Here is a 26,670-nt window from a genome sequence, read left to right on the forward strand (position 1 = left end):
GACTTCGGCTCAGGTCATGATCTCACAGTCCGTGAGTTCGAGCCCTGCATCGGGCTCTGTGCTGACAGCTCAGAGCCTGGAGCCTGTTTCGGATTCTGTGTCTCCCTCTCTCTCTGACCCTCCCCCGTTCATGCTCTGTCTCTCCCTGTCTCAAAAATAAATAAACATTAAAAAAATTTTTTAAAAATAATAAAAATTAAAAAAAATAATAAAATTAAAAAAAAAATGTTATGTAAAAGGGGCACCCGGGCAGCCCACTCTTGATTTCAGCTCAGATCATGATCTCACGGTTAGTTCATGGGTTGGAGCCCTGCATCTGGCTCTGCACTGACAGCTCAGAGCCTGCTTGGGATTCTCTCCTTCTCTCTCTCTGCCCTTCCCCCACTTGTTCTCTGTCTCTCAAAATAAGTAAACATTTAGAAAAATTTTAAAAAAATCATTGTTTATTTTTATAAAAATGTTATGTAAGTAGGGGCACCTAGGTGGCTCAGTCCGTAGAACACAGGACTCTTTTCTTTTTTCTTTTCTTTTCTTTTCTCTTCTTTTCTTTTCTTTTTTTTTCTTTTTTTTTTTTTTTTGAGAGTGAGGGGAGGAGGGGCAGAGAGAGAGGGGAAACAGAGAGAATCCCAAGCAGACTAGACCTCAGGAACTATGAGATCATGACCTGTGACCAAATCAAGAGCTGGATGCTTAACCAACTGAGCCACCCAGGTGCCCCGAGCACTTGACTCTTGATCTCTGGGTTGTGAGTTCGAGTCCCACTTTGGGGGTAGAGGTTACTTTTTAAAACTGTTATGTAAAAATAAAAACTGTGAAAGTAAAAAGTAGGATAAGAGTCATCAAGTCAAAAGACAAATGGGAGATTATATGTGCCATCCATATGATAAAGGGTTATTATACCTAAGATAGGCAATTTACACATTGAAACCAAAAGAAAAACAGACTCATGCTTTATACAGTTGAAGGTGAGAGGAGTTGCCAGAGTCCAGCACAGGCCGTTCAGAAGCTCTGGCGGGCAGGGAACTGCTCGAGTAGTTTTCACACGAAAACAAGATACCTGTCAAAAGCAGACCGGCAGCTCTCTCTGGATGCCTTGCGTGGCGCCCAAGGGAGTGCACGCTGCCTCAACCTTTTGAAGGTTACTGTGGCAGCATTAAAATGTAACAAAAACACAGGAGCCTAAGGACAGACACCCAGGGAGTTGACTGCACAAGGCTGTGTACTGGCAGGAGCTTGAGAGCTGTGTGACTCTACTCACCCGTGGCAGATTATGACACAGAAGTGTATGAATTTCCGCACAAGTTTTGTTCTGGTCTATGGGACCTCTGCAGGAATATTGACGGAGTGGAAAAATCCAGTTGCTGGATAACACGGATACATCCCATTTCCGGACCGGAAAGCTCTCGGGTCCTCTTGCCAGCTCTGTGAGTGTGGATGGAGTGGACCGCTGTCCACTCACACAGAGGGGAAGGCAGAGGGGCAGTAGAGGGGAGTCTTTCTCTCACACAGCCTGCGTCTGGCCACAACAAGCATTATGATCTTTGCTTTGGATAAAAATGCCAAAACTTAACAGAAGGAAAAAAACACCTATAATTCAATTTTATTCAAATAATGAGAGGAAGGGCTGCAGCACCTGGATTTTGAGGATGGGCCTCAAGACCCACCCAGTGGGGGGGAGGAGGTACAGCCAGCTGTCTCCCATCACCGCCCCCTGCCTGCCTTCCTCCCTCACTTCTCCTCCTTCCTTTTTCCCTCCCTCCCTCCCTCCCTCCCTCCCTCACTTTTTCTCTTCCTTCCTTTTCCCCTCCCTTTCTCACTTCTCTTCCTTCCTTCCTCCCATCCTTCCTCCCTTCCTCTCTTCCTCCCTTCATGGTGGTTGCAGGCAGGTGGTACTGCTGACATCTGGCCTCAACTCCCATGGCTTCCCTTGCAGCTAGAGGCAGGTGCTCAGCCCTGCACACACGGTGGGGATGCTTGAGGTCCTCAGACACCCTGGCTGCTCTCTTCCATCCTGCCTGTCTTCCAGAACCCGCATGGGTCCCTCCTCCAAGTGCCTCCTGTGTAGGAGGGCCTGTGAAGACATCAGGTCAGGAGGCGCTCCCCACTCTGTGTGTCCCTGGCCTCCCTTCACGCCACCCCATGGCAGGTCACCTAGAGGCAGGAGCGGGGTCAACCCTCTGGTCTGGGGTGCAGTCACGCTTCCTTCTTGTCTCTGTGCCCACCCCAGCTTGTCAGCATAAACTGGACCCGGGGGCCCAGACATCTGGGTTTCACAAGAATAGTTTACCCAAAAGTTTTGGGAACAACATAAGAATTTTGAATATCTTACCAGCAAGATGAAGTTGTTGTTTTTTTTTTTTTTCAGTTCAAATACCATCTGTTATTAGAAAAATCATTTTCCAACCAAGAAAGTAGGAAGTACATACTCTTAAAATTGTGTATAAATAAATGTTAGTTTTTGTTTTTATTTTTATTGTTTTAAAGTTCTGCAGGTGATTCTTATTTATTCCCATTTTATCTGGGCAAATGAACACCTCCTGTCTAGGGCGTTGGACACCCCTGAACAGGAAGATGAAGGGCACAGGCCATGCCCTCAGGCTCTTGACCTGGGAGGAAACCCAAGTGCACTGGGGCAGGTAACCAGAGTGAATTCTTGGTCCCCTTCTAAGGTGCAGAGGGGGACAGGGCAGGAGGAACCAAGAGTTGTGCCCTGGTTTGAGGGCTCCCCTTGGCACTCCTCCTCAGTTTCCCTGAGCTACAGATGGAGGCAAGGCTAGCAGGGGGCCCTCCTGGGAGAAGGAGCCCCCTTTTCCTGGTTCCTGCCTGCGGCCGGCCGCTGGAGCAGGGGCAAAGGCGGGGGAGGGGGCGTTGACATCTCCCAAGCTGGAATCCCAAGGGCCTCCTGGCTGGCTCAGTCAGTGGCATGTGCCACTCTTGGTCTTGGGGTTGTGAGTTCGAGCCCACGTTGGGTGTAGAGGCTACTTAAAAATAAAGCCTTTAAAAAACTAATAAAATTTTTAAAAAGTGTTGGAGTCCTAAGAGGAGTGGAAAGAGAGAAGGAGGCAGAAAAAAAATGTGAAAAACTAATAGCCCCAAATTCTCAAATTTGGTAAAAGACGTTACTTTTCCAGATTCAAGCAGCTCAGTGACCACGAGAAGAATGAATACAAAGAAAACCACACCCAGGCACAACTATGGAAAGCAAAGTAGAGCGGAAAATATTGAAAGCAGCCAGAAGAATGGCATTCAAGGGAAGGCAGTTTGAATAATAGATAACTTCTCAGAAGTCAGAAACAATGCAGGACAAAACACAGGGGAAAACAGGGAAACAGGGAAAAACACTCTTGTCAACCCAAAGCTCTATATCTAGCAAAAATATCCTTTAAGAATAGATAAAACAGGGGTGCCTGGCTGGCTCAGTCGGTGGAGCGTGCAACTCTTGATCTCAGGGTTGTGATTTTAAGCCCCATGTTGGGTGCAGAGATCGCTAAAAACATAAATAAACTCTAAAAAAAAAGAATAGCCCAAATAAAGACATTTTCAAATAAAAGAAAGTGAATAGGGTGTTGCCAGAAAATTAGAATGATAAGAAATGCTAAAAAGATAGATGTTTTCTTAACACATACAGTAACAATAATAAATATATTTAATTATATTGTTATTGTTATTACCACTTTGAGGTATATCTTGAGATCTCGGATTGTGATATCTCCTGCCTTCTTCTTTCTTTTTTTTTTTAAGTTTATTTCTTTATTTTGAGAGAGAGAGTGTGTGAGCAGGGGAAGGGCAGAGAGAGAGGGAGAGAGACGGAATCTCAAGTAGGCTCCACAATGTCATCGCGGAGCTCAGGGCAGGGCTCCAACTCACAAACTGAAATCATGACCTGAGCTGACTGAGCCACCCAGGCACCCCTCCCCTCGCTTAAGATTACTTTGGCCCCTCAGGGTCTTTTTTGGTTCAAATGGTATGATGCTGACAAAAATAGATGCATACACCAATGAAATGGAATAGAAAGCCCGGAAATAAACCCATGCTTGTATGGTCAACTAATCTACAACAAAAGGAGGCAAAAATATACAACGGGGTAAAGATAACATTTTCAATAAATGGTGCTGGGAAAACTGGACAGCTGTATGCACAGGAATGAACCTGGACCACTTTCTTACCCCACACACAAACTCAAAATGGATTAAAGACCTAAATGTGAGATGTGAAACCAAAAAGCTCCTAGAAGAGAACACAGGCAGTAATTTCTTTGACGTCAGCCGTAGCAACATTTTTCTAGATCTGTCTCTGCGAGTGAGGGAAATAAAAGCAAAAATAAACGATTGAGACCACACCAAAATAAAAAGCTTTTGCACAGCAGACTAAAACATCAAGATGACAACAAGACAATCTACTGAATGAGAGAAGATATTTGCAAGTGACATATCTGATAAGAGGTTAATATCCAAAATATATGAAGAATTTAGGGGCACCTGGGGGGCTCAGTCGGTTAAGCATCCAACTCTTGACTTCGGCTCAGGTCATGATCTCATGGTCTGGTGATCGAGCCTCACATCAGGCTCTGCGCTGACAGTGCAGAGGCTGCTTGGGATTCTCTGTCCCTCTCTCTCTGCCCCTCTGCCTCACCCGTGCTCTCTCACTCTCTCTCAAATAAACTTGAAGAAAAAAAGAATTTATACAACTCAATACCAAAAAACTTATAATAATAATCGGATTTAAAAATGGGCAGAGGACCTGAATAGACAGTTTTCCAAGGAAGACATACAGCTGGGCAACAGATACATGAAAAGGTGCCCAACATCATTCATCATCAGGGAAATACTAATTAAAACTACAGTGAGATATCTTCTCACACCTATCAGAATGGCCAGAATCAAAAAGACAAGAAATAATAAGTGTTGATGAGGACGTGGAGACAAGGGAACCCTCGTGCACTGTTGGCTGGAATGCAAACTGACGCAATCAGTGTGGAAAAAAGTATGGAGGGGCGCCTGGGTGGCTCAGATGGTTAGGTGTCCAACTGTTGGTTTTGGCTCAGGTCACAATCTCATGGTTCATGGGATCAAGCCCCGTGTTGGGCTCTGTGCTGATGGTGGAGCCTGCCTGCGATTCTCCCTCTCTCTCTCTCTCTCTCTGCCCCTCCCATGCATGCTCTCTCTGTCTCTCTCAAAATGAATAAACAAACTTAAAAAAAAAACAGTATGGAGTTTCCCCCCCTAAAATTAATGTGATCCCATACATCCACCGCTGGGTATTTACCCAAAGAAAATGAATATACTCACTTAAAAAGATAAATGCACCCCTAAGTTTATTGCAGCATTATATACAATAGCCAAGATGCATGTCTGGCAGGCTCAGTTGGTAGAGCATGCAACTCATGGTCTCAGGGTTGTGAGTTCAAGCCCCATGTTGGGTGTGGAGACTACTAAAAAGAAACTAAGAGCACCTCAGTGGCTCAGCCGGTTGGGTGTCTGACTTTTGCTCAGGTCATGGTCTCACGGTTCCTGAGTTTGAGCCCCACATGGGGCTCTCTGCTGTCAGCGCAGAGCCCCGCATCAGATCTTCTGACCCCTTCTCTTTCTGTCCCCCGTTCGTTCTCTCTCTCTCTCAAATCAAATTAAAAAAGCAAAACAAAACAAAACAAGAATAGCCAAGATATGGAAGCAGCCCAAGTGTCCATCGATAGATGAATAGATGGGGTGCCCCCCGGTTGAGTTGGTGTAACGTTTGACCCTGGATCTCAGAATCATGAGTTTGAGCCCCACGTTGGGTATAGAGTTACCCTTTTGTTTATTTATTTATTTATTTATTTATTTTTTAATGTTTATTTTTAACAAGTTTTTTTTTTTTAATTTTTTTTTTTTGACGTTTATTTATTTTTGAGACAGAGGGAGACAGAGCATGAACAGGGGAGAAGCAGAGAGAGAGGGAGACACAGAATTTGAAACAGGCTCCAGGCTCTGAGCTGTCAGCACAGAGCCCGACGCGGGGCTCAAACTCACGGACCGTGAGATCATGACCTGAGCCGAAGTCGGACGCTCAACCGACCAAGCCACCCAGGCGCCCCTAATGTTTATTTTTGAGAGAGAGAGAGAGACAGAGCGTGAGTGGGGAGGGGCAGAGAGAGAGGGAGACACAGAATCCGAAGCAGGCTCCAGGCTCCGAGCTGTCAGCCCAGAGCCCCACGCGGGGCTCCGACCCACAAACTGTGAGACCGTGACCTGAGCCAAGTTGGACGCTCAACGCACTGAGCCCCCCGGGCACCCTGATAGCTCATACTTTTTATTGCTGAATAATATCGCTGGTAGGGATGCATCACAGAATGTGTATCCATTCACCCCACCGAAGGACACCTTGGTTGCTTCCAAGTTTGGCAATTGCGAATAGAGCTGCTATAAATATCTATGTGCAGATTTTTGTGTATGTAACTTTTCAACTCATTTGAATAAACACCAGGGAGCATGATTGCTGGATCATGTGTTTAGTTTCCCAAGAAACTGCCAAACTGTCTTCCAGAGCGGCCGCACCACCACCCTTCATTTCCACCAGCAGCCGGGGAGAATTGCTGCTGTTCCACATTTTTTATCAACAATTGGTGTTGTCAGTGTTTGGATTTTGTCTCTCGTGATATCTTCATGGTGTCACTCTTTTCCTTTATAATGAGTGCTTCTTGTGCCTAAAGAAACTCTTCCCCACAGAAGACTGTGAATGTATTTTCCCATCTTCTAAAAGGTTTATATAGATTTTCCTTTCATATTTCGGTCTTTCATATGCCTGAAACTTATTTTTACGTACATCTAGATCGGGTAAGGAGTACTGCCACCTTCACAAGGTTAAGTCTTCCAAACCACGAACATGGGATTTTCCTCATTTATTTAAATCTTCTTTAATTTCTGTCAACAATGGTTTGTAGCTTTCAGGGTGTAAGAAATCAAAAGGGAAATCTGAGAAATACTTTGAGATGAATGCAAATGAAGGCACACATATAAAAAGTTATACAATAGAGGGGCGCTGGGTGGCTCAGTCGGTTAAGTGTCCGACTTCGGCTCAGGTCATGATCTCATTGTTGGTTTGAGCCCCGCGTCGGGCTCTGTGCTGACAGCTCGGAGCCTGGAGTCTGCTTCGGATTCTGTGTCTCCCTCCCTCTCGGCCCCTCCCCTGCTCGCACTCTGTCTCTGTCTCTCTCTCAAAAATAAATATTAAAAAAATTTTTTTAAATAAATAAATAAAAAGTTATGCAATAGAGCAGAAGCAGTGTTTAGAGGGAGATTTATATCTGTAAATGTCTACACTAAGAGTGAAAAACTGTCTTGTAAAAATTAATGAAGGGAAACCTCATTAAAGTGGAGTCAGGAGGTCGAAGTGGGACCTGTCACTCAACCTCCATTACAGGCGGGATTGCCAATTACAGACTCCAACACAACTGTCAATTACATTTCAGTAGAAGGATAATCTCCAAGAAAGAATCATCAAGTAAAAGCCCCAATAGGGAGGGACACCTGGGTGGTTCAGTCGGTTGAGCCTCCGACTTCGGCTCAGGTCGTGATCTCGCGGTTTGTGAGTTCGAGCCCAGCGTCGGGCTCTGTGCTGACGCTGCATGTCTCCCTCTCTCTGCTCCTCCCCTACTCACGCTCTGTCTCTTTCTCAAAAATGAATAAACATAAAGCCCCACTAGGGCAAGATGTGCATTGAATAAGAATACGAAGATAATATGATATAAGAATAAATCACCCCTCGGGGCGCCTGGCTAGCTCAGGGGGTTAAGCCTCCGACTTCCCCTCAGGTCATGATCTCAAGGTTCGGGGGTTCGAGCCCCGCATGGGGCTCTGTGCTGACAGCTCGGAGCCTGGAGCTGCTTCGGATTCTGTGCCCCCTCTCTCTCTGCCCCTCCCCTGCTCACGCTCTGTCTCTCTCTCTCTCTCTCTCTCTCAAAAATAAATAAACGTTACAAATAAATTAAAAAAAAAAAAAAGGAATAAATCACCCCTGCAACTCAGTCAAAAATAAACTCTCAGCACCCCGGAATCTTTTTTTCTCCAATGGACTATTGTTGAAAACAACCCCTCCTAAATTCCGCCTCCATCTCTGTAAAATAAAGTTCTCCTTTTCCATTAACAGCATATATAGCTTTTCAAAAGTTCATTGAATAAGATCTAGTAAGATCTACTATTTCAAACTGGAGCAGGCCACCATCACCACCCCTACACTATTGTAACAAAATACCTGTTTCTTTCTCAACTCCGCCCTCCCCTTCCCTCCCTCCCCTCCGCCCCTCCTTCTCCGGCCCCGCCCTCCGCCCCGCCCCCCACCCTCCACTACTCCCCGCCCTTCTCCTCATCCTCCCCTCCGCTCCGCCCTCCCCTTCCCTCCTTCCCCTCCGCCCCTCCCTCTCTCTTCCGCCCCGCCCTCCCCTGCCTTTTCTCCCTTCCGCCCCGCCCTTCTCACCTCCGCTCCGCCCCGCCCTCCACTACTCCCCGCCCTTCTCCCCCTCTTCCCCTCTGCCCCTGCCTCTCTCTTCTGCCCCGCCCTCCCCTTCCCTCCGCTCCGCCCTTTCTCCCTGCGGGCTCCGTTGCCCGCCTTCTTTCCGCGCTCCGCCAGCGGCCCGCGGGCCGAGGGTAATGGGCGGCCTCTTGGGGCGCGCGGCGCTGCCGGCGTTGCTGAGCGGCCCGCGGGCCGCAGGCCCAAGCCTGCTCGCACGCCCCAGCTCGGGTGAGTGGTCCCGCCCGTCGGCGACCGGCGGAGGGGGGAGACGGGCGGGGGCGTAGCCCGGCCTTTGTTGGCGCGCGTGTGGCCGCTGGCCGCCTGGCTGTCTAGATGGCCTCGGGTTCCCGCCGGGCGGGCCGGGGGCGCCCTGCACGTCTTCACCGCTCGCTGCTCCCCCCCGCCATCCGCCCACCGTCCCGGCTTGCTTGGGGGCCGGGGCGGGGGGTGCCCTCAAGGCTCCAAAGCAGGAGGAAACCAGAGTCCTGGTGGCCACAATAGGCAGTGATGAGGGTTGCAGCGGACCTGGGACGGCTGTGGGGGACATTCTGAGCAGATGAACAGTCCCACACGGAGCCGCTGCCCTGGGAGCGTTTTTCTGCAGGCCCTAACTCCGTCCGGCTCATCCCCGCCTGGGGTCCTGGGGCCCGTATCTGTAGCGGGTTCTCCCCGTAATTGCGACCCACAGGGTGCTCCCGAGAGCCAGATGTCTTCATGTTCCAAACTCTGGAACGAGTGAACTGCCCTGTTCTCAGGGACAAGTCAGCTGGCAGCCGGCCAGGCTGCACAGACGGCCCCTAGGCACTGGGTTTGGGGGGGACAAGCCAGGGGGGCTTCTTCCAGGGGGCTTCATTCAGTCCTGAAGAGAAGTGGGGGGCGCCTACTGCCTGCTTTCCAGTCTCTGCACACCTTGTGGTTGATTTTCCCCCCGGAGGTGGGAAGTGTCCCCGGAGGGACACTGGCCTGTCCCCATCCTATCCTTTCTCTTCCAGTTCTGTTCTCCGTCTTTGTGAGACATCCAGGGTTTAGGCTTCTCTCAAAGGCACATTTGACCCTGGACCTAGTGCTGAGGGTCAACGTAACAATGTGGCAGGGGGCTGATGGGTGATGGGTGATGACGCCTCCTGTCTCCCTGGCAGTGTCCTCTAGAGAAGACTGGGGCCCGGCCCAGTCCTGTATTTGGGTCTGGAAGCGTCCTGTCTTGAAACCCACCAGCAGCACAGAGTTCCTGTTTGGCCAGTGAGGGTGTGCGAGGAGGAACCCTCTCCCGTCTCCCCACCTACAGACACCCTCTACCTTCCACCTTCCTCCTAAGCCCCCAGCTCCCTTTTGTCCCAGTGTGTGCAGGGAAGGTGCACCTCACTAGTCCCTGGTTCCCTGCCGTTCCTGCACCTTAGACCTAGAAGACATGGGCTTTGGGTCCTTCCTTGTGTGGCAGGCTGGGAGTTGAGACAGTGTTGGCCATCGCTCCCAAGGGTGGGAGTCAAAAGCAAGGCCACGAGTTGTGTCTGCTTTCCAGCGTGGCATCTCTGGGCCTCTGGGTGGCCAGTGAGCGGAGCTGTGCCTCCCCAACTCTTGAAGATGCCTTCTCAGGCACGCTGTGTCCATCACGGGTGCTCCTGCCACTGCATGGGAGGAGCCACGGCCCCTCTGACAGGCTGGAAGCACGGGGGACCCACTGTCCTGCTTGTCCCCGAAAGGCAGCGCCATGCCGGGCATTAGTTGGCTGTGGACCCGGCACTTCTCCCCTCCAGAGCTGCTCTGGAGAGGCAGACACTCTGAGGCCCAGCTGACACCTGGCCCCGGGCAGGGGGATCCGGGTTCAGGGAGATGTGAAAGGGTCAGGCACCTGATTCCCCATCTTCTCAAGGAGGGTCTTCCTGGACCCGGGAGCGGACCCTGGTTGCCGTGAAGCCAGATGGGGTGCAGCGGCGACTCGTTGGGGATGTGATCCAGCGCTTTGAGAGGAGGGGCTTCAAGCTGGTGGGGATGAAGATGCTGCAGGTACCCGGGCTCTCGATCCAGGGGTGCCCTTGAGGGGACTGGGAGTGGGGGACTTCTCCTGGACCCCAGCCCTTCACATCTCAGCCCTGCGTCAGGAGCGTCCTGGTATTGGCAGAAGGGGAACGGTGGGGAGGTGTCTGCTGGTGGGCCAGCCCATTTTGCTGCTATTTGCAAGGTGCCCTGAGGTCAACGTACCGTGGTCACTGCCCTAGCGTCCAGCGGGGTTCCCAGTCCAGGGGCTCCTCTCACCCCTTACCCCAATGCCACCCAGGCGCCAGAGACAGTCCTTGCCGAGCACTACCATGACCTGCGGAGGAAGCCCTTCTACCCAGCCCTCATCAGCTACATGACCTCCGGCCCTGTGGTGGCCATGGTACGGCAGGCAGGGGTGGCGGAAGGGGTGGAGGTCCCTGGACTGAGCCCAGACCTGCTGAGTCCTTGGCAGTCGACACGTCTCCCAACCTCCCTTATCTCTGTGCTGCAGGTCTGGGAAGGCCCCAACGTGGTCTGCTCCTCGAGGGCCATGATAGGACACACCAACTCAGCTGAGGCTGCCCCCGGCACCATCAGGGGGGACTTCAGCGTCCACATCAGCAGGTCTGGGGACCCTGACACACTCAGCCACTGGAGCTGATGCGCCAGCTCATCAGGGTTGAGGAGGGCCTCAGTGTGGGGTGGCAGTCTGCTTCCAAGGCAGATCCATGGGACCTGGGCCAAAGTAAAGCCAGAAGAGATTTTTGATGCTGGGATGTCGCACACACCTCACGTTTGCAAGAACAGGTTTTTCAAAGCCCTTTGCACACAGGAGATGATAATGCATTCTCTGTGTGCTGTGTGCGAACTCTGCCATCATTTACTGTTTCCTGACTCTGTGTTGCCAGACACCCCACAGGGTTGGCACTGGATGATTGGTGGGAACGTGAGGCTCCCAGAATGGTCAGGGCAGGTCGTGAGGTTGTGGGTAAGAGGCCAAGGCCAGGCTGGAGCCAGTCTTCCATTCCTGTTCTTGCTTTCCCCTCTGCACAATACCGGGCTTGTTCCTCTTAACAGTACGGAATCGGCAGATAGTCCCCGGGACCCCCAAGGTGCACACTGAACTCTGTGCCTTACCTTTGCCACCTATCACTTGGCACAGGAACATCGTCCACGCCAGCGACTCCGTGGAGGGGGCCCAGAGGGAGATCCAGCTATGGTTTCAGAGCAGTGAGCTCGTGGACTGGGCAGAAGAAGGCCACCAGAGCAGCACCTACCCAGCCTGAGCACCCGGGCAGCCCTCAGCCACCCGGGATCAACTACCTCTGTCGACAAGAACTTGAGCCCACACCGCGGTCTGCCCTTCTGTCCCAGACCACCTCCCTGTCTACCTTCTGCCCCACCCCAGCCCAGAGGGGTTGAATAACCAACTTTATGTGCCTTTTAATATCCTAGCCAGTAACAACTTGGACCAAGTTCTTTCTGTACCAAAGTGCCAGACTGACAGTCTTTGGGGCATCTCCAAGAGTGGGTACTGTGACCTCCCTTCCCCCAAAGCTGGGGGCTGGGGGGGGCATTAAAATTCACTGTGTTGTGTATGGGGTGGATTGCTTGTTAGTTTGTGCCATCTCTGAGGTAGGGATGAGGACGAGGACTTTATGCAAAGTTATGAGTTTGAGTGTTGAAATAAAGCGTACCTTCTCACATATCAGTAGGAGATCAATTAACTTTATTGAATGTATCAGACAGGCAGGGGTCCAAAGACCCACAGCCTGAAATGGGGAGGAATCTGAGGTGAGCCCTGGAGCCGGTGCTGCCCATTCGTCTGATCATGCTGAATGAGGAACGGACTGCCTTGGGCAGGACTGGAGGGTGGCAAGAAGGGGTGTGGAGGGGACCCACTGAGACCACCCCCAGGGCAGAAGGCCTGGTAACCACGGCCCCCTCCACTCTAGGTGGCTTCACGTGGAGACTGGAATTGCCTCATGTCTCCTTGTTTTCAGGTTAGCACCATATACCTTACACTTCACCCCTGGTCCTCATGTGTGTCCCGGGTCACTTGTCACAGGTACTGGACATTGCATATCATTACATCTGCTGAGGCCGCCTTGGTCCTCACTCTACTTTTTGACATCTTTGAAGAGAAGTGCCCGGTTGGCGGGGGCCTTTAAACGCTAAGTGCCCCCCAAAACCAGATGTTTTAAATGCACAGCAGGGCATGCGAGCGCCGCCTTAACTCGGGCACCAAACGTCCGCAGTGTCTGGTTGGCTCCGACCACGGCACTGACTCCCAATATTGTCAAAAGGACTCAGGGACGGAGACCGTTCAGAACCGTGCCCATTTAGTCTCCACGGCGGGAACCCGCCGGCCGCGCGGTGTTACCTCCAGTCCCAGCAGGTCGCGCGGCCGCTGTGGGCGGAGCGTCACGGGAGCGGAGAGGGCCGCTGTGGGCGGGGTGTCTTGGGAGGAGGGTGGTGGATGCTGTAGGCGGAGCGTCCTGGAAAGAGCCTGGATGGAGCTGTGGGCGGGGCTAGCGGGGCGGTCGGCCCAGTGGGCGGAGCGTCACGGGAGAGGCGAGGGCCGCTGTGGGCGGGACGTCCTGGAAAGAGCTTGAATGAAGCTGTGGGCGGGGCTAGCGGGGCGGTCGGCCCAGTGGGTTGAGCGTCACGGGAGAGGCGAGGGCCGCTGTGGGCAGGGCATCCTGGGAGGAGAGTGGAGGCCGCTGTGGGCGGAGCGTCACGGAGAGGCGAGGGATGACTGGGGCGGGGGCATGTGGGAGGAGCAAGAAGGCGGCTGTGGGCGGGCCTAGCGGGGCCTCCGGATCTGGGTCAGGGCGAGTGCTGAGCGCCTACGCTTCTATCCGGCGGTGGGTCTCCGCTGCTGTCGGATCCTGGGTAGGTCCCTGTTGTGCTCGCCGCCCTTAACCCGCACCGAGAGCCATGGCCCAGCCGCCGCCCGACGTCAGTGAGGACGAGTGTCTTCCCGAGTACCGCCATCTCTTCTGCCCGGACCTGCTACGGTGAGGGCCGAGTAGGGGGCTCCCTAGGGGCGTGCAACCTCTGCAGGGGTGGCTCGGGGACCTGCGGTTTTACTAGGGTGTGTGGGGACCCCGTGCCTGGCGGCCGGACAGTCTCAATGTCCAGGTGGCGCTGGGGACGCAAGTGCTCTGGTATTTTGACATTCGCCTTGTTGGGAGCACGTTCTGTTTGTCTTGGTCAGTGGCGGTGGGTGTTCCCAGTGGTGGTCCTGGGAAAGTGGAGTGAGGGGCAGGTGGAGGAAGGCTTGTGTGTCTTGAAAATATTTCTCACTGATAAGTTTCTTGTTGTTGTTTTTTGTTTTTTAAAGTAGGCTCCATGCCTTGCCCAACGTGGGGCTTGAACTCCTGACACAGATCAAGATTCGCATGCTTTACTGACTGAGCCAGTTAGGAGCCCCTTAACTGATAACTTTCTGAATAGAGGTTTTTAGGTTGAAATAATTTTTTTCCCCGAAAACCCAGAAAGCATAGGAATGCAGCCTTTAAAAAGTAGCGTTTCATTTTCTTACAAAAGTCATCCCTGTTACTAACAATTCAAATCTGATAGAAGTGCCCAGTGCAGGGAGCCAAAATCTTCCCAGAACCACCGGCTTCCTCCCACCCACTAAGTCAACAAGCATCTATCTCTTTAAAGTTCTTCCTGTTAAAAAAGATAAGTAAATAAAGTGCTTCCTGTTTTCTTAGGGACAAAGTGGCCTTCATCACAGGTGGTGGCTCTGGGATTGGGTTCCGAATTGCTGAGATTTTCATGCGGTGAGCACTGCTCTGTGTACTCTGTGCACTCCCAGCCCCTGAAACTTGTTCCACTTTGCCTGAACCCCGTTGGATCCTGAGATCCCTGGGCAAGATGCTGGGGGGAGGTGGGAACCCCTCTAGGCCACAGGGCATCAGAAAGCATCTGAAAGGGGTCATGCGCTTTCCTGAAGGAGGCAGGACTCTAGGGTCTTGTCCTAGAGATTAGTTGAGACGATGACTCTGGCCCCAGCACCCTCATTTATACAAAGAGGGAGGGTTCAGCAGGTTGAGGTAACTGCTGCCAAGCTCCCTGGGGCCTCGTGGAGCCAGAGTCAGGATGAGCTGAGTTGAAGCCAGTAGTGTGGAGAGCACAGTGTCTCTTGGGACAGGAGATCTTGACCTCAGGCCCAGGTCAACCACTTGTGCCCCCACCCCCACCCCCACCCCAGGAAAGGACCAGGGTTAGGCTGGGGTTGAGGAAAAGGAAGCCTGCTGATATCCTAGAGACCCTCCCCGGTTTTCCCCAGGCCCCCACTTTTCATACCAGAGAGGTGAGTCTCACTGGGTGAGATTTGGGGATTCATCCATTCCAGGTGAATTTATTTTCCGAGCTGGTGACTTTGTGCATGTTGCTGCTCTGAGCAGAGTGTAGCCGCTGTGCTGAGGGGCCTTTTGAGGATTAGATGGGACCTACTCAGCGGGTAGTAGCTGCCGTCGTTACTGTGAGGCTGAGTCTGTCAGGAGGCGAGGCAACGCAGGGACCCTGGCCTCAGAAGGGGCTCTCTCTGTCCTTCACTCCAACTTCACAGGGAGAGGCCAGGGCACATGGGGCCAAGCCAGGGGGACCCAGCAGGGCCCATACAGATGCCTGGGCTGTGCATCTGAGGCTCACAGCTGCCTCAGTGCTGTGCGCATGGTGTTTGGGGCACGGCCCACACGTCTCTGTGGCTGGGATACCCTATTGCCAGAGGGACCCAGACAGGAGACCCCAGGGTGGACACCATTGGTGCGGCTGGCCCTGCTCAGACCCCTATGTTCTCTGCCAGCTGTGCCTTCAGCCCAAGAGAGCCTTGGGGGAAGGGAGCTCTGCCTAGGGCACCGGGCAGGAGCCCACCTGGGCGTGTCCCTTGTGCCTTGATGCTCTCACGCTTTACAGGCACGGCTGCCACACTGTCATCGCCAGCAGAAGCCTTCCAAGAGTGTCAGTGGTAAGTGGGTTTCTCCTGTGCCCACCCCATCCGTGGCTAGCTGTGGGGGCCCAGAGCCTGTGCCCGGAGGGTCCTGAGGCCCAGAGGATGGTGACACTAAAACCTGTTCCTCCCCCAGATATGGAACCTCAGTGGAAGTGGCCTCCTCCCACAGGGACACCCCTGGCTTTTTACAAAACCTAATTTTTGTGAGGAGGCCCTCATGTTGGGTGGTATTGTTGCCCCAAGAGAGATCTCAGCTCATATGGATTTTGAGGGTGGTTCACAGGTCCCGTCCACCTGGGAGGAGAGTCTCACCCCTGCCACAGCTGGTCTCGGGGATGAGAAGTCAGCGGGGGCCATTGTCGACCCATGACCAGTGACCAGTGGCCTGGAGGGTAATGTGGAAGGAGGATCCTGGCTCCAGGCCAAGGCCACTGGGCCGCTGTCCACCTCTCTTCCCATCTGGCTTCTAGGCTGCCAGAAAGCTGGCTGCTGCCACTGGCCAGCGATGCCTGCCTTTGTCTCTGGACGTTCGCGCTCCCCCGGCCATCACAGCTGCTGTGGACCAGGCACTGAAGGAGTTTGGGAAAATTGACATTCTCATTAACTGTGAGTGGCTGCTGGGTGAGGCCCGGGGGCTTCTGATGGGTCACAGTACCAGACCTCCCTGTTGCGGGGGCCTCAGGACTCCTGTCCTGGGCCCCTGGCTCCTTCTGGGTCAGTGCAATCACGGAGAAGGTTGGACATCCTATGAACTTGGCTGGATCACAGAGCTGGGGCACTCTCGTGTCTCAAAATTCTCCCTTTAAAAAAAAGATAGGCTTGGGGCGCCTGGGTGGCGCAGTCGGTTAAGCGTCCGGCTTCAGCCAGGTCACGATCTCGAGGTCCGTGAGTTCGAGCCCCGCGTCAGGCTCTGGGCTGATGGCTCGGAGCCTGGAGCCTGTTTCCGATTCTGTGTCTCCCTCTCTGCCCCTCCCCCGTTCATGCTCTGTCTCTCTCTGTCCCAAAAATAAAAAAAATAATAATAATAAAAAAAAAAAAAGATAGGCTTAATTTTTTTTAGTAGGGTTTAAGATGTACAGAACAATCAAGCAGCTGGTACACAGAATTGTACCCCCCCACACACACACAGGGGCCTCTTGTTAACATCCTGCACTTGTTACAGTCGGTGAACCAGAATGATAGGTATCATTAGCCAGTCTGTGGTTCACGTCAAGGTTCACTTTTTGCTGAAATTCCCTCTTAGAAACATGGGGTACATAAATCTCCTGCAGCTAACGAAGTACCACGAGCTGAGTGGCTTAAAACAATGGAAATATATTCTCTCACACTTCTGGAGGTCACAGATCCAAAACCAAGGTGTCGGCAGGGCCGGCCCCTCGGACGGGCCCCGGGGAGAGTCAGTCCCAGGCCTCTCTCTCAGCTTCTGGCGTTGCTGGCGACGCTCGGTGCTCGTTGGCTTGGGGCCGCGTCGCTCCAGTCTCTGCCTGCCTCTTTGCATGGCCTCCCTCGTGTTTCTCTGTGTCTTTTCTCCTTTCCTCAGGGGGACACCGGTCCTTGGACGTAGGCCCCCCCCTAAGATGATGTCATCTTAACTTGATTGCCTCCAAAAGAGCTTATTTCCAGATAAATTCTCACTCACAGGTGCCAGGGATTAGCACTTCATGTGTCTGTTTGAGGAGCACAATCCAACTCAGGAGATGCATCCTGCCCTGTCATGCAAGAATTTACCCAACTGCTTGGGCCCCTCCCCCATCCAGCCTGGACCATCCTGAGGGTCCGTGTGTCCTAACTGTCTGGAGCTCCAGCACCAGCCACTGTCTCCTTGCACCCCGCAGGTGCGGCCGGAAACTTCCTGTGCCCTGCCAGCACATTGTCCTTCAACGCCTTCAAGACCGTGATGGACATTGACACCTTGGGCACCTTCAACACGTCTCGTGTGCTTTATGAGAAGTTCTTCCGGGTGAGCGTCCTTTCCACGTGGGAAAGGCATCTTCTGGCCACCTGCTCACTGTGCTCCCCCATGTGTTCCAGGACCATGGAGGGGTGATCGTGAACATCACCGCGACCCTGGGCAGCCGGGGGCAGGTGCTTCAAGTGCACGCAGGCTCTGCCAAGGCGGCTGTGGGTACGGGCACACCCTCTGGTCTGCCTGCCTGGGCTCCCGATGGGTCCCTCTCCGGCCTGTCCCTGGAGGCCCACAGTGTCCTGGTAAAGCTAAGCACAGTGGTGGGCAGTGGAGAGGGCCGGCCCTGGCCCTGAGCCCCGACTCATACCCAAGCCGCCCCAGAAAGCAGAGCAGCCCTGCACCCCTCCTCATGCCTACCTTCCTTCTGTGCAGATGCAATGACACGGCACTTGGCTGTGGAGTGGGGTCCCCAGAACATCCGTGTCAACAGCCTCGCCCCCGGCCTCATCAGCGGCACAGAGGGGTTCTGGCGGCTGGGTAAGCCCCTTCCGGAGCTTCGTGCCCCGCAGTACCTCTGTGGGCTCCCCTCCCACCTGGCTGGGACAGGCGCACGATGAGGGCCGATTCCTCATGGCTCCCGGGGCTGGCAAAGAGTCCGTCCCCAAGCCAAGTCTGGGCCGTTATTGGTGAGCACGCCTGTGACAGACTAACGGTCAGCCAGACGTGGGCAGCTGTTCCTCGGAGGTAGAGGCTACACGGCTGCTGGCCTCGATGTATGAGCCAGACACAAAGTGGGATACCCATTAGAGCTTCCAGAACCCTGACCCTGTGTGTGGCAGAAAGCCCCGTGCTGCTTCTGTAGCCATGTTCTTTCTTACCTTGCCTGTCCCAGCCCTGCCCTCGGTGTTCCTAGATGTGGTTTAGGGAAAGCTGGGCAGAAGGGAGTGGAGGGCCCTGGGTCCCAGGGCTCATGGTGCTAAGCCACCTGCTGCCCTTCCAGGTGGCCCCCAAGCCAGTGTCAGCACGAAGGTTCTGGCCATCCCCCTGCAGAGGCTGGGCAATAAGACAGACGTTGCCCACAGCGCGCTGTTCCTGGCCAGCCCTTTGGCATCCCATGTGACCGGCGCTGTGCTGGTGGTGGACGGCGGGGCGTGGCTGACACTCCCTAACGACATCAAGTTACTGGCAGATTTTGAATCCTTCTCTGCTAAGCTCTAGGTGATGTGCTGCTCCCACCTTTAGGGTTCACCCGTGTCCTTGACCCCCTCCCCGAAACCCCCACCCGGGGGGCTGATGGGCACTGTGTTGGGCCCTGTTGTGTTTCACCTCCATCCCTTGGGTGTATTTCTAGATGTGTTCTTGGGAACTTTTGGGTTTCGACTACCCCAGTAGGCCAAGCCGTGGGTAGGGCAAGGCCAGGGAGGCGTCTTTTTGAGCTGGTGGGGTGGTGCTGGGAGGGGGCCCGGCCCAATGTAGTTGCACCCCAGACCTCAGGGCCTCTCTGCAAATCAGGATGGGCATGCTTGCCTGCAGCAGATGGGAACCCCTCTCTTTGGGAGCTCCCCTGGATGACCTTCTCTGGAGGCCTGAGGGCCTGCTGGGCCATGCAGGCATGGGGAGAGGGTACCATTGCTCTCTGCCTTCCCCTTCTGTCCCACTAATCTCCGTGCTGCGGCCAGCCTCTGAGGCCTGCTCACCCTAGTTCCCGGAGCAGCATATTCCTCTGAGGAAGGCTGAGGAGGTGGCTCAGGCCCTCTGTCCCCCAAGCCTCCTGGGTCCCCAACTTCAGGCTGAGGGCAGGAACATTCTAGGGTCGTTGCTGACTCCTGTCCTGTCTGAGGGGTGGATTTGGTGGAGGGATACCCCAGGAGCTCACAGCGTATGGTTACAGCATGGAGCCATGGTTGGTTCCGTAATGACCCCCATCCACCCTGCAGGTGGCTTTGTTGGTGGGCACAGGTGAGGCTGAGAAGCCCCTCTTCTGAGGCCCTCTGTGGTTTGCTTGCCGGCAGACACGTTCTCAGTGCCCGGGGCACGCGGGTGACCGGGCGGCGGGAGGGAGTGTGCCCCGGGCTGGCACCACAGTCAGTGGGCTGAGGGACACTCATCTTGGGGAGCTCTGGAAGGTTGCAGAAGGGGTTGCTGGCGTCCATCCCCCTGGGAGACGCATGGGGCCCGGCAGCCTGCTCTCCTGGCCCGGCGCTGACGGGGATCTGCGGCGTGCTTCCTGGGCGCTGCCAGGGGCTGCGCGGGAGGCAGACGCTGGCGCCCCTCGGTCTTCCCCTGTGACCTTGGCATCTGCTGCAATTCCGGACAGGTGTCTGAAGCAAAGGAGGCCTTCTGAAGGGAATCTTGTCCACAGCCCCTCTTGGGACGCCTCCTGCGGTGCTCTTTCCAGGACCTGCCTCCCACCCACAGAGCATCAAACTGGACAGTGCAGCGGCATCTGAATCCGAGACTGGCCTCTCCCCCGGGAGCCCTGCTGTGTCCACCTTCCCTCCCCCCGGCCCCATCTCCCGTGCTCGGGCAGGAGTGACCAGGCTATGATGCTGCCCGCTGACCTGCCCGCACCACGCGGGTGTCGCCAGAGGGGCTTTGACATTCCAGAGCTGCCCCGGGAGTGGGGTTGCAGCCACGGTGCTGCCCCACGTGCCTGCCCTGCCTCGCCCCGGCCTGGGAGGCCTTCATTCTGCTGCTGCAGAAAGCGGGTGTCCCATGGGTGTCCCGAGGCAGCCCTGCTGCAGAAAGCGGGCCTTTCAGGCTCCCTGTCTTCCCTTCCTGGCTCTTCCATTTTGGGATCTTATTCGGCTAAACCAGGAAGCCAAACCAGGGAGACTAGAAAAGCATCTTTGACCCCTCCCACCCCAGGCCTGGTATCCTGGATCCCCTTACCAGGGTGTTGGGCTGCATACGGGATCCCCCGCCTGGGGGTCACCCATCCCTATCAGCCTTTGGTGACACGGGCTGGGTTGCTCCCCACCTGTCCTGGAGCCAGTCTGTCCTTTGCTGGGACGTCCTAGTGGACTTAGTCCTTTGCCATTCAGAGACTACTTTCTAGGTCCTCCAGCTGGCCATTGTCTTCATCAGCACCTCCCATAGTTCCAAAGGGCTCAGAAAATTCTGGCCTCAGGGGCGCCTCGGGGGCTCAGTCGGTTGAGGGTCTGACTCTTGATTTTGGCTCAGGTCGGGAGTTCACGGTTCGTGGGATCAAGCCCTGTGCTGACAGTGGAGCCTGCTTGGGATTTTCTCTCTCTCCCTCTCTCTCTCTCTTTTCCCCTCCCCCGCTTTCTCTCTCTCTCAGAATAAATAAATAAACAAATTTTAAAAACTACTCTTTTTACTATGAAACATCTATTTGTTGGACTTTGTGAACGTTTTTTTATTCTTCGTTTATTTTTGAGAGACAGCGAGACAGTACAAGTGGGGGAGGAACAGAGAGACAGAGAGACAGAGAGACACAGAATCTGAAGCAGGCTCCAGACTCTGAGCTGTCAGCATAGAGCCCAACACGGGCTCAAACTCACAAACCGTGAGATCATGACCTGAGCTGAAGTCAGACGCTTAACTGCTGGAGCCACCCAGGCGCCCCTGCAAAAATTTTTAGGAGGAAGAGGGTGATGCTTGAAAAGAATCATGGGTGATCCGGTCATTTGGAGTGGGGGGTGCTTCCTTCCTGTCCTCCTCCGGTGAGGGGTTTAGAGGCCGCCTCCCGCCTCCTACCTGATACTTCCTGAGGCACAGGCACTGGGAGGCTGCCTGCTTCCCTGGTGGGAGGGGATGTGCTCAGACCGGCCAGGTCCCCAAGGGGGCTGCCTTGCCCTGCAAGTCCCGGTTTGCTCCTGGACAGTGCTGGCCGCCGTTAGAGCATGGAGCTTCAGTTCTCTGCCCCAGGTGCCACATCACACGTCCCTTGTCCCGGAGACTTTGTTCCGTGGAAAGAGACTGTACCTGTCTTTGAGGGTGCAGGAGAGTGGTAAGGAGGCCCCAGAACCACACTGGCTGAGAAGCCACCTGGCAGAGGGTACTCCACTTGCTTTAAAGGTGCTTCTTGTCAGGGAGACTGGAATGTGGTGGCATCATGTCCGCCAGCAAGGCAGACGAATGGGTCCTTCTCATGCAGCTGGGTGGAAACACAAAGCAGTGAGAGTGGTTACTGGGCAGGCTGGCCAGTGAAAGGCAGAGGCTGTCATCAGACAACCTCTCCCCCCCCCCCCCCCCCCCCCCCCCGCTGGCCGAGCTTGGGTTGCTGTCCTTCCTTGAGGAAGGACCTGGGTGGTGGCCAGAGGTAGGCTGACGGCCAGGGTCTCTGCTGCCTTTGAAGGCTGGGACGCACAGCTGAGGTGCAAACTCCCTCCCACAGGGGATCTGGCCAAAAAACAAAAACAAAAACAAAAAAAACACTTTCTGGGACTCAACAATGGCTTACTTCCAGGAGGACAGAGTCTGGAAAGAAGGTTGCAGAACCAGGCCTTTTACTGCTGCGTCAGCGTTCTCCGAAGAAGCAGGACCAATAGGATATATAGAGGTACGCCTGAGGGGGTTTGTTAGAGGGGTGGCTCACGCCACTGTGGAGCCCCAAGAAGTCCCACGTTCTCTGTGTACGAGCTGGAGACCCAGGAAAGCTGATGGTATGATTCAGTCCGAGTCCGAAGGCCTGAGAAACAGGCGCTCTGGTGGCCAAGGGTAAGAAAGGATGGACGTTCCAGCTCGAGCAGAGGGAGAGGGAGTCGTCCTTCCTCTGCCCGTCTGTTCTCCTGGGGCCATCAGTGGATGGCATCAGTGATGCCGCCCACATTGGTGACGGCAGATAATCTTCACTCAGTCTACCAAATCCAATGCCAGTCTCTTCCAGAAACACCCAGAAAAACTGTTTTACTCTGTCGTTGATTGCCTGCATGTGGTGGTCATTTGGCTATGAGATAGACCCTCTCTGTTTGGCTCCCTGCACCCACCCAGGTTGTCCCTTGGGTCTTGGGAGGCTGCTGGCGGCCCCTGGGTCACAGGCACACTCAGCGGTGCCACTTGCTGGGTGGTGAGGCTGGTGGGCCCCGCGCACAGGCTGGCGAGAGGACCAGGGGGTGTGGGCAGACGGCCCCAGCAGTGGCACTCAGGCTCTGTGGCGATTGACAGAGAACTAAGTTGTCCTCTTTCACATTAGCCATCTCTAGATTCCCTCAGGAAGTGTCAGGTTCTCTGAAAGGAGGGGTAATTCCGTGCACGTGAACCCTGGTCAGAGTTTCCTGCAACCTTCGCCGTAGAAGCTGATCTCCGGGCCGCCCTGAGCTCCCCGTTCGATGGTGAGGGGGTCTCGCTTTCATCCCTTCGAACCACGTGAGACCAGGAGCCAAAGCAGAGGACTGCCAGCCACAGAGGCAGTGCAGCCTTCCAGCCTCTCCCATTCCTTCACCAGCGTCTCAGGGAGCAGATAGGCATTTTTGAAAAGCTCTGCGTGCTTTATCTGTTGAATGAATAAATGAACCAATCCCAGCTTATTCACCCTATGCCGTGTGAGCCACACAGATTATTCCCGAGACATCCCACCATGCAAAGGACGTTCGGGTGTTCTCGCCCTTGTAATACAGAAAGCAAAGGAAACCTCAAAATGGTCTGAAATAAGGAGTGCTGATTTGGGGAGTTTCTCTCTGCTCACTCCTCCTGTTGTCATGGTAACTTGGTAGAATTCTGCGGTGGCTTGTATGAGCCGGCTCTGTCCTTGGTGTCACCTTAGAAAGGCCCAGAGGTCAGCACCAGGCACTAAGGCTGGTTTCCCAAAAGCCAGACTTGAGCCGTGCCCTTCTCTTGGTCCCTGGGTTGGCACGCCCTCCCCGTGTTTGTCTCTGGTCGCTCTGGGTCTTTCACCTCACCCCTCCCCATCCCCCCTCTTTGCTCACACACTATCCACCAAGTGCACACTGAGCTCCTGCTTGTGCCCGGCACCCTGGCTGAGGACCGAGGCGTGGGCACCCCCGAGTCTCCTGAGCTTCTGCGCTCTCTGCCTCGGCATCTGTGCCCGTGGGCTCGCTGAGTAAAGCGGGAAGAATGAGGAGTCCCAAGAACCCCCACAATTGGAGGCTCAGTAGATGTTCCTGTCTCCTCTGACCCTCACATCCCCTTGTCCTTATCCTATGGATTAGAGCAAACCCGCTTCTCGTGGTCAAGCCCCCACCCTACATAGCAGGTCCCCGGGAGGGGGAGGGCCTTGCTCCTTCCTGCCCTGCATAGAGGCCCAGTCACGCTGCAGCTAGGTCCCCTGGAGCAGGGTCGATGAACTCTCCAGGGTAGGGTTTCCCTGGCGGCACATGGGCCCCCTCAGGCATCTCCCTCAGGATACTGAGGCTAGTCTGTGTTGGATGCTGGCATCAGAAATCTGCTCTGGGGGCGCCTGGGTGGCTCTGTCGGTTGAGCGTCCAACTTCGGCTCAGCTCAGGTCATGATCTCGAAGATCATGATTTCAAGCTCCGCGTGGGGCTCTGTGCTGACAGCTCAGAGCCTGGAGCCTGCTTTGGATTCTGTGCCTCTCTTCCTCTCTCTCTGCCCCTCTCCCGCTAGCACTCTGTCTCTCTCAGAAATAAACCTTAAAAAAATTTTTTTAATTGCATCTTAAAAAAAAAAAAAGAAATCTACTCTTACTCTGGCTGTTCAGATCCAAAGAGAGGGAATGTGTGAGAACACTCCTGGGCTCCTTCACTGGCTCCAACGGTGGGTGTGCTAGGGCTCTAGGGCCCAGGGGTGAGCACCCCTTCCTTCTTCCACTTCTCCCTCTCCCTGGGAACCTGCACATTCCCCTCGCTGCACATCAGCTCTCTCTACGACCAGGTCCCAGCCACTGTGTGTTCAAGCTGCAGCCCAACCCCTGGAGAGAAGGGCTGCCTTCCTTCCCTCAGAGTCACATCCCCAGTCCTGAGGAAAGGTACCCAGTCACTCCGTTCGGATCAGGAGTCTAGCGCTTTTCAATAAGCCGCAGCCAAGGTTTGATCACACATATAAACACGGCAACTCCCATTACAGCCACGGGCTTGGAGAGGGGCTGCTTCTAGAAAATGTGTTAGCAGACCATCCCATGTGGATCCTGACTGACACCAAGGAAACTCACTAAAAATCAATGTGTAGCCTAGCGTGCTGATGTGTGTGTGTGTGTGTACTCTTTTCCAGTGACCAGGTGAGTCTTAGGTCTCCCTCTGGTGAAACCCAAAGGCCGGGTGGAAGATGGCAGAGATTGCCTAAGTCTGTGCTCTATCCACACTCCCCGCCCCTATCTCAGGGCCAGGGCTCTGCCCTACTCAACCTTTTTTCCTGGGGACCATGGTGGAGACTGAATCTTTCTTTGGACTTTCCTTTTCCTTGCCCTTTGTAACTCGGTTCTTTGGTGAAACAGTACCCCCCCCCCACCCCCCAGACAGAGAGTTGATGGATTTCACAGGGTTCTCCCTGGACTCTGGTGCAGATCGTTGGGAGCAGACCCACATAACTTTCTCAACAAGCAGAGGATTCTATGACTCTTTATTCATTTGTTTTGATTACCTCTTGTATTATTTCTTCCAGTAATAAATGTAATCAATATGGGTCTCACTAACTGAACTCTCAGAGGATAATTTTGTTGCCAATTCTTGGAGTTTGAGGGGCACCTCATCAGATCCGAACATCAGAGCATCTCGAGGAGACGGTACCTGACAGGTGTCGGTTGAGGGATGAGAGATGTCTGTCATAAATCTGCAGAATTGGGGGGCGCCTGGGTGGCTCAGTTGATTAAGCCCTAGACTCTTGATTTTGGCTCAGGTCATGATCTCACAGTTTGCAAGATCGAGCAAAGAGCCTGCTTGGCATTCTCTCCCTGCCCCCCCCCCCAAATAAATAAACATTTAAAAAAAAAGAAATAGGCAGAATTATCTCTTCTGCCACCACATGTAACTTGGACAATTTTTACGTGATGGGAGAAGAATGATGGAAATTACATCTTCAACTCTTCAAAAAGCGTGACCTGTGGCCAAAGAAAAGAAGCTCTGAATCCCGCACAAAACTCTCCCTGCTAGCTCCTCATGCCCATCCCCCAGCCATGCTTTGGGCCCTGGGGGAGGTGAGGTGGGTGCAGACTGTAGGCTACAAAGCGGTCTGGGCACGGCTGCGGGGACTGGCGAGGCCCGTCATCACAGGAAGATGCGAGCAGGTAACGACAACGTCAGAGTGAAATGTTTAAATAAGAAAACCATCCAAACCTCCGCCGAGTCAGGAGGAATTAGACTGTGCTTTTACAAACTCATGTTCTATTTTTACTCTGAGGAATGTACTTTACTAAATTTGAAGGTGATGAAAAAAATCCTTCCCCACTGAATAAAATATCGGTAAACACGAGTGTGGCTCTGTGCTCTCCACTGCTGGAGGCTAGTGGGGGAGGGAGTGATCTAGACCGAAAATTTACTTCCGAGTTTACTTACCAAGTGCAAAATGTTAATCTAGTTTTCAATACTGAGAATTAGAAATAGTTGGCCTGAAGTTTTTGTTTATGGCTTGATTGAGGTGTAACTGACATACAATAAATTGTATGTGAAGTGTATAATTTGAAGAGTTCTCTAGGTCTATATCCATGAAAATATTACCACAATCACCGTCACCTGCAGAAGTTTCCTCCCACCCCTCGTTAATCCTCTCTCACCTCTACCTATGCCCCTGTCCTTAGATGACCTGTCCGGAATGACAGCTCAGGGCGTGGGAGGACAAGGCAAGACCAGACAGAAAGGAGGGGAGCTACTCAGGAGAAAGGTGGGGACAGTAGGAAGAGGTGCTGGGCCCTTTTCTGGAGCACCAAGCGTAGGTCTGCTTGGTGGTCCTGCTCCTTTGTCACCCTGGCCCCATCATAGGTCTGTGGCCGGTCCCTTCTTTCCCCAGAATAGAGCTTAGCCCTCCTCCTGTGCCCATCTCCAGGCCACCCTCATGGCCTTCCCGGGGTGCCAGCTGCCCCATGATGCCCTGCACAAGGCTCTCACTTGACCACTGGCTGGCTCCAGCCTGGACGTTGAGCTCTGGGACTCAGGGCTGGCTCTGAGCACAGATGTGCAGCAGCCTGGCCCCCAGAGCTCACTGAGGGAAGGACCTTGGGAAGAGCCTTCACTACCCAAGAGCCTGCTTCCCAGTTCTCTGATCCGTGTTCTCATCATCCCTTCACTTTTGACGCCTCCTTATTCCCCAGCAAGTTACACAAATTACTTTCAAATATTAAAATAAAATGGCTGATACGGGGCGTCTGGGTGGCTCAGTCGGTTGAGCGTCCGACTTCGGCTCAGGTCATGATCTCATGGTTCATGAGTTTGAGCCCCGCGTCGGGCTCTGTGCTGATGGC

The 26,670-nt window shown here is 53.8% G+C and overlaps 2 protein-coding genes across 4 annotated transcripts; both read left to right on the forward strand.

Annotated features, from left to right (window-relative positions):
* Positions 1–8,478: 8,478 nt before the first annotated feature.
* NME4 (NME/NM23 nucleoside diphosphate kinase 4) lies at positions 8,479–12,175 on the forward strand. Its single transcript, XM_049639081.1, has 5 exons — positions 8,479–8,715; positions 10,358–10,491; positions 10,763–10,864; positions 10,976–11,088; positions 11,627–12,175. Exons 1-5 carry the CDS (start codon positions 8,625–8,627, stop codon positions 11,748–11,750), a joined length of 564 nt encoding a protein of 187 aa, XP_049495038.1. The 5' UTR covers positions 8,479–8,624; the 3' UTR covers positions 11,751–12,175.
* Positions 12,176–13,252: 1,077 nt separating this feature from the next.
* Positions 13,253–24,724, forward strand: DECR2 (2,4-dienoyl-CoA reductase 2). Of its 3 annotated transcripts, none has more exons than XM_049639078.1 (9): positions 13,253–13,484; positions 14,187–14,255; positions 15,394–15,445; positions 15,901–16,036; positions 17,266–17,390; positions 17,462–17,555; positions 17,769–17,873; positions 18,337–18,554; positions 19,654–21,510. In XM_049639078.1, the coding sequence occupies exons 1-8, from the start codon at positions 13,405–13,407 to the stop codon at positions 18,552–18,554; spliced, it is 879 nt and encodes a 292-aa protein (XP_049495035.1). In that variant the 5' UTR covers positions 13,253–13,404; the 3' UTR covers positions 19,654–21,510. The 3 variants fall into 3 exon arrangements, with proteins under 3 accessions (XP_049495035.1, XP_049495036.1, XP_049495037.1); XM_049639079.1 differs by having other exon boundaries at positions 19,699–21,510; XM_049639080.1 differs by lacking the exons at positions 17,462–17,555; positions 17,769–17,873; positions 18,337–18,554; positions 19,654–21,510 and adding an exon at positions 21,769–24,724.
* Positions 24,725–26,670: the final 1,946 nt, after the last annotated feature.

The sequence above is a fragment of the Panthera uncia genome, chromosome E3 (assembly GCF_023721935.1).
Source record: "Panthera uncia isolate 11264 chromosome E3, Puncia_PCG_1.0, whole genome shotgun sequence".
In the NCBI taxonomy this organism is placed as follows: domain Eukaryota; kingdom Metazoa; phylum Chordata; class Mammalia; order Carnivora; family Felidae; genus Panthera; species Panthera uncia.

Bases quoted from the DNA above. Each gene is read 5' to 3' on its own strand.
- DECR2 (XM_049639078.1), top strand. From the start codon at position 13,405: ATGGCCCAGCCGCCGCCCGACGTCAGTGAGGACGAGTGTCTTCCCGAG. The intron at 16,037-17,265 runs GTGAGTGGCTGC...TGCACCCCGCAG, and splicing joins AATTGACATTCTCATTAACT to GTGCGGCCGGAAACTTCCTG. The intron at 17,874-18,336 runs GTAAGCCCCTTC...CTGCCCTTCCAG, and splicing joins AGAGGGGTTCTGGCGGCTGG to GTGGCCCCCAAGCCAGTGTC.
- NME4 (XM_049639081.1), top strand. From the start codon at position 8,625: ATGGGCGGCCTCTTGGGGCGCGCGGCGCTGCCGGCGTTGCTGAGCGGC. The intron at 10,865-10,975 runs GTACGGCAGGCA...TCTGTGCTGCAG, and splicing joins CCGGCCCTGTGGTGGCCATG to GTCTGGGAAGGCCCCAACGT. The intron at 11,089-11,626 runs GTCTGGGGACCC...CACTTGGCACAG, and splicing joins TTCAGCGTCCACATCAGCAG to GAACATCGTCCACGCCAGCG.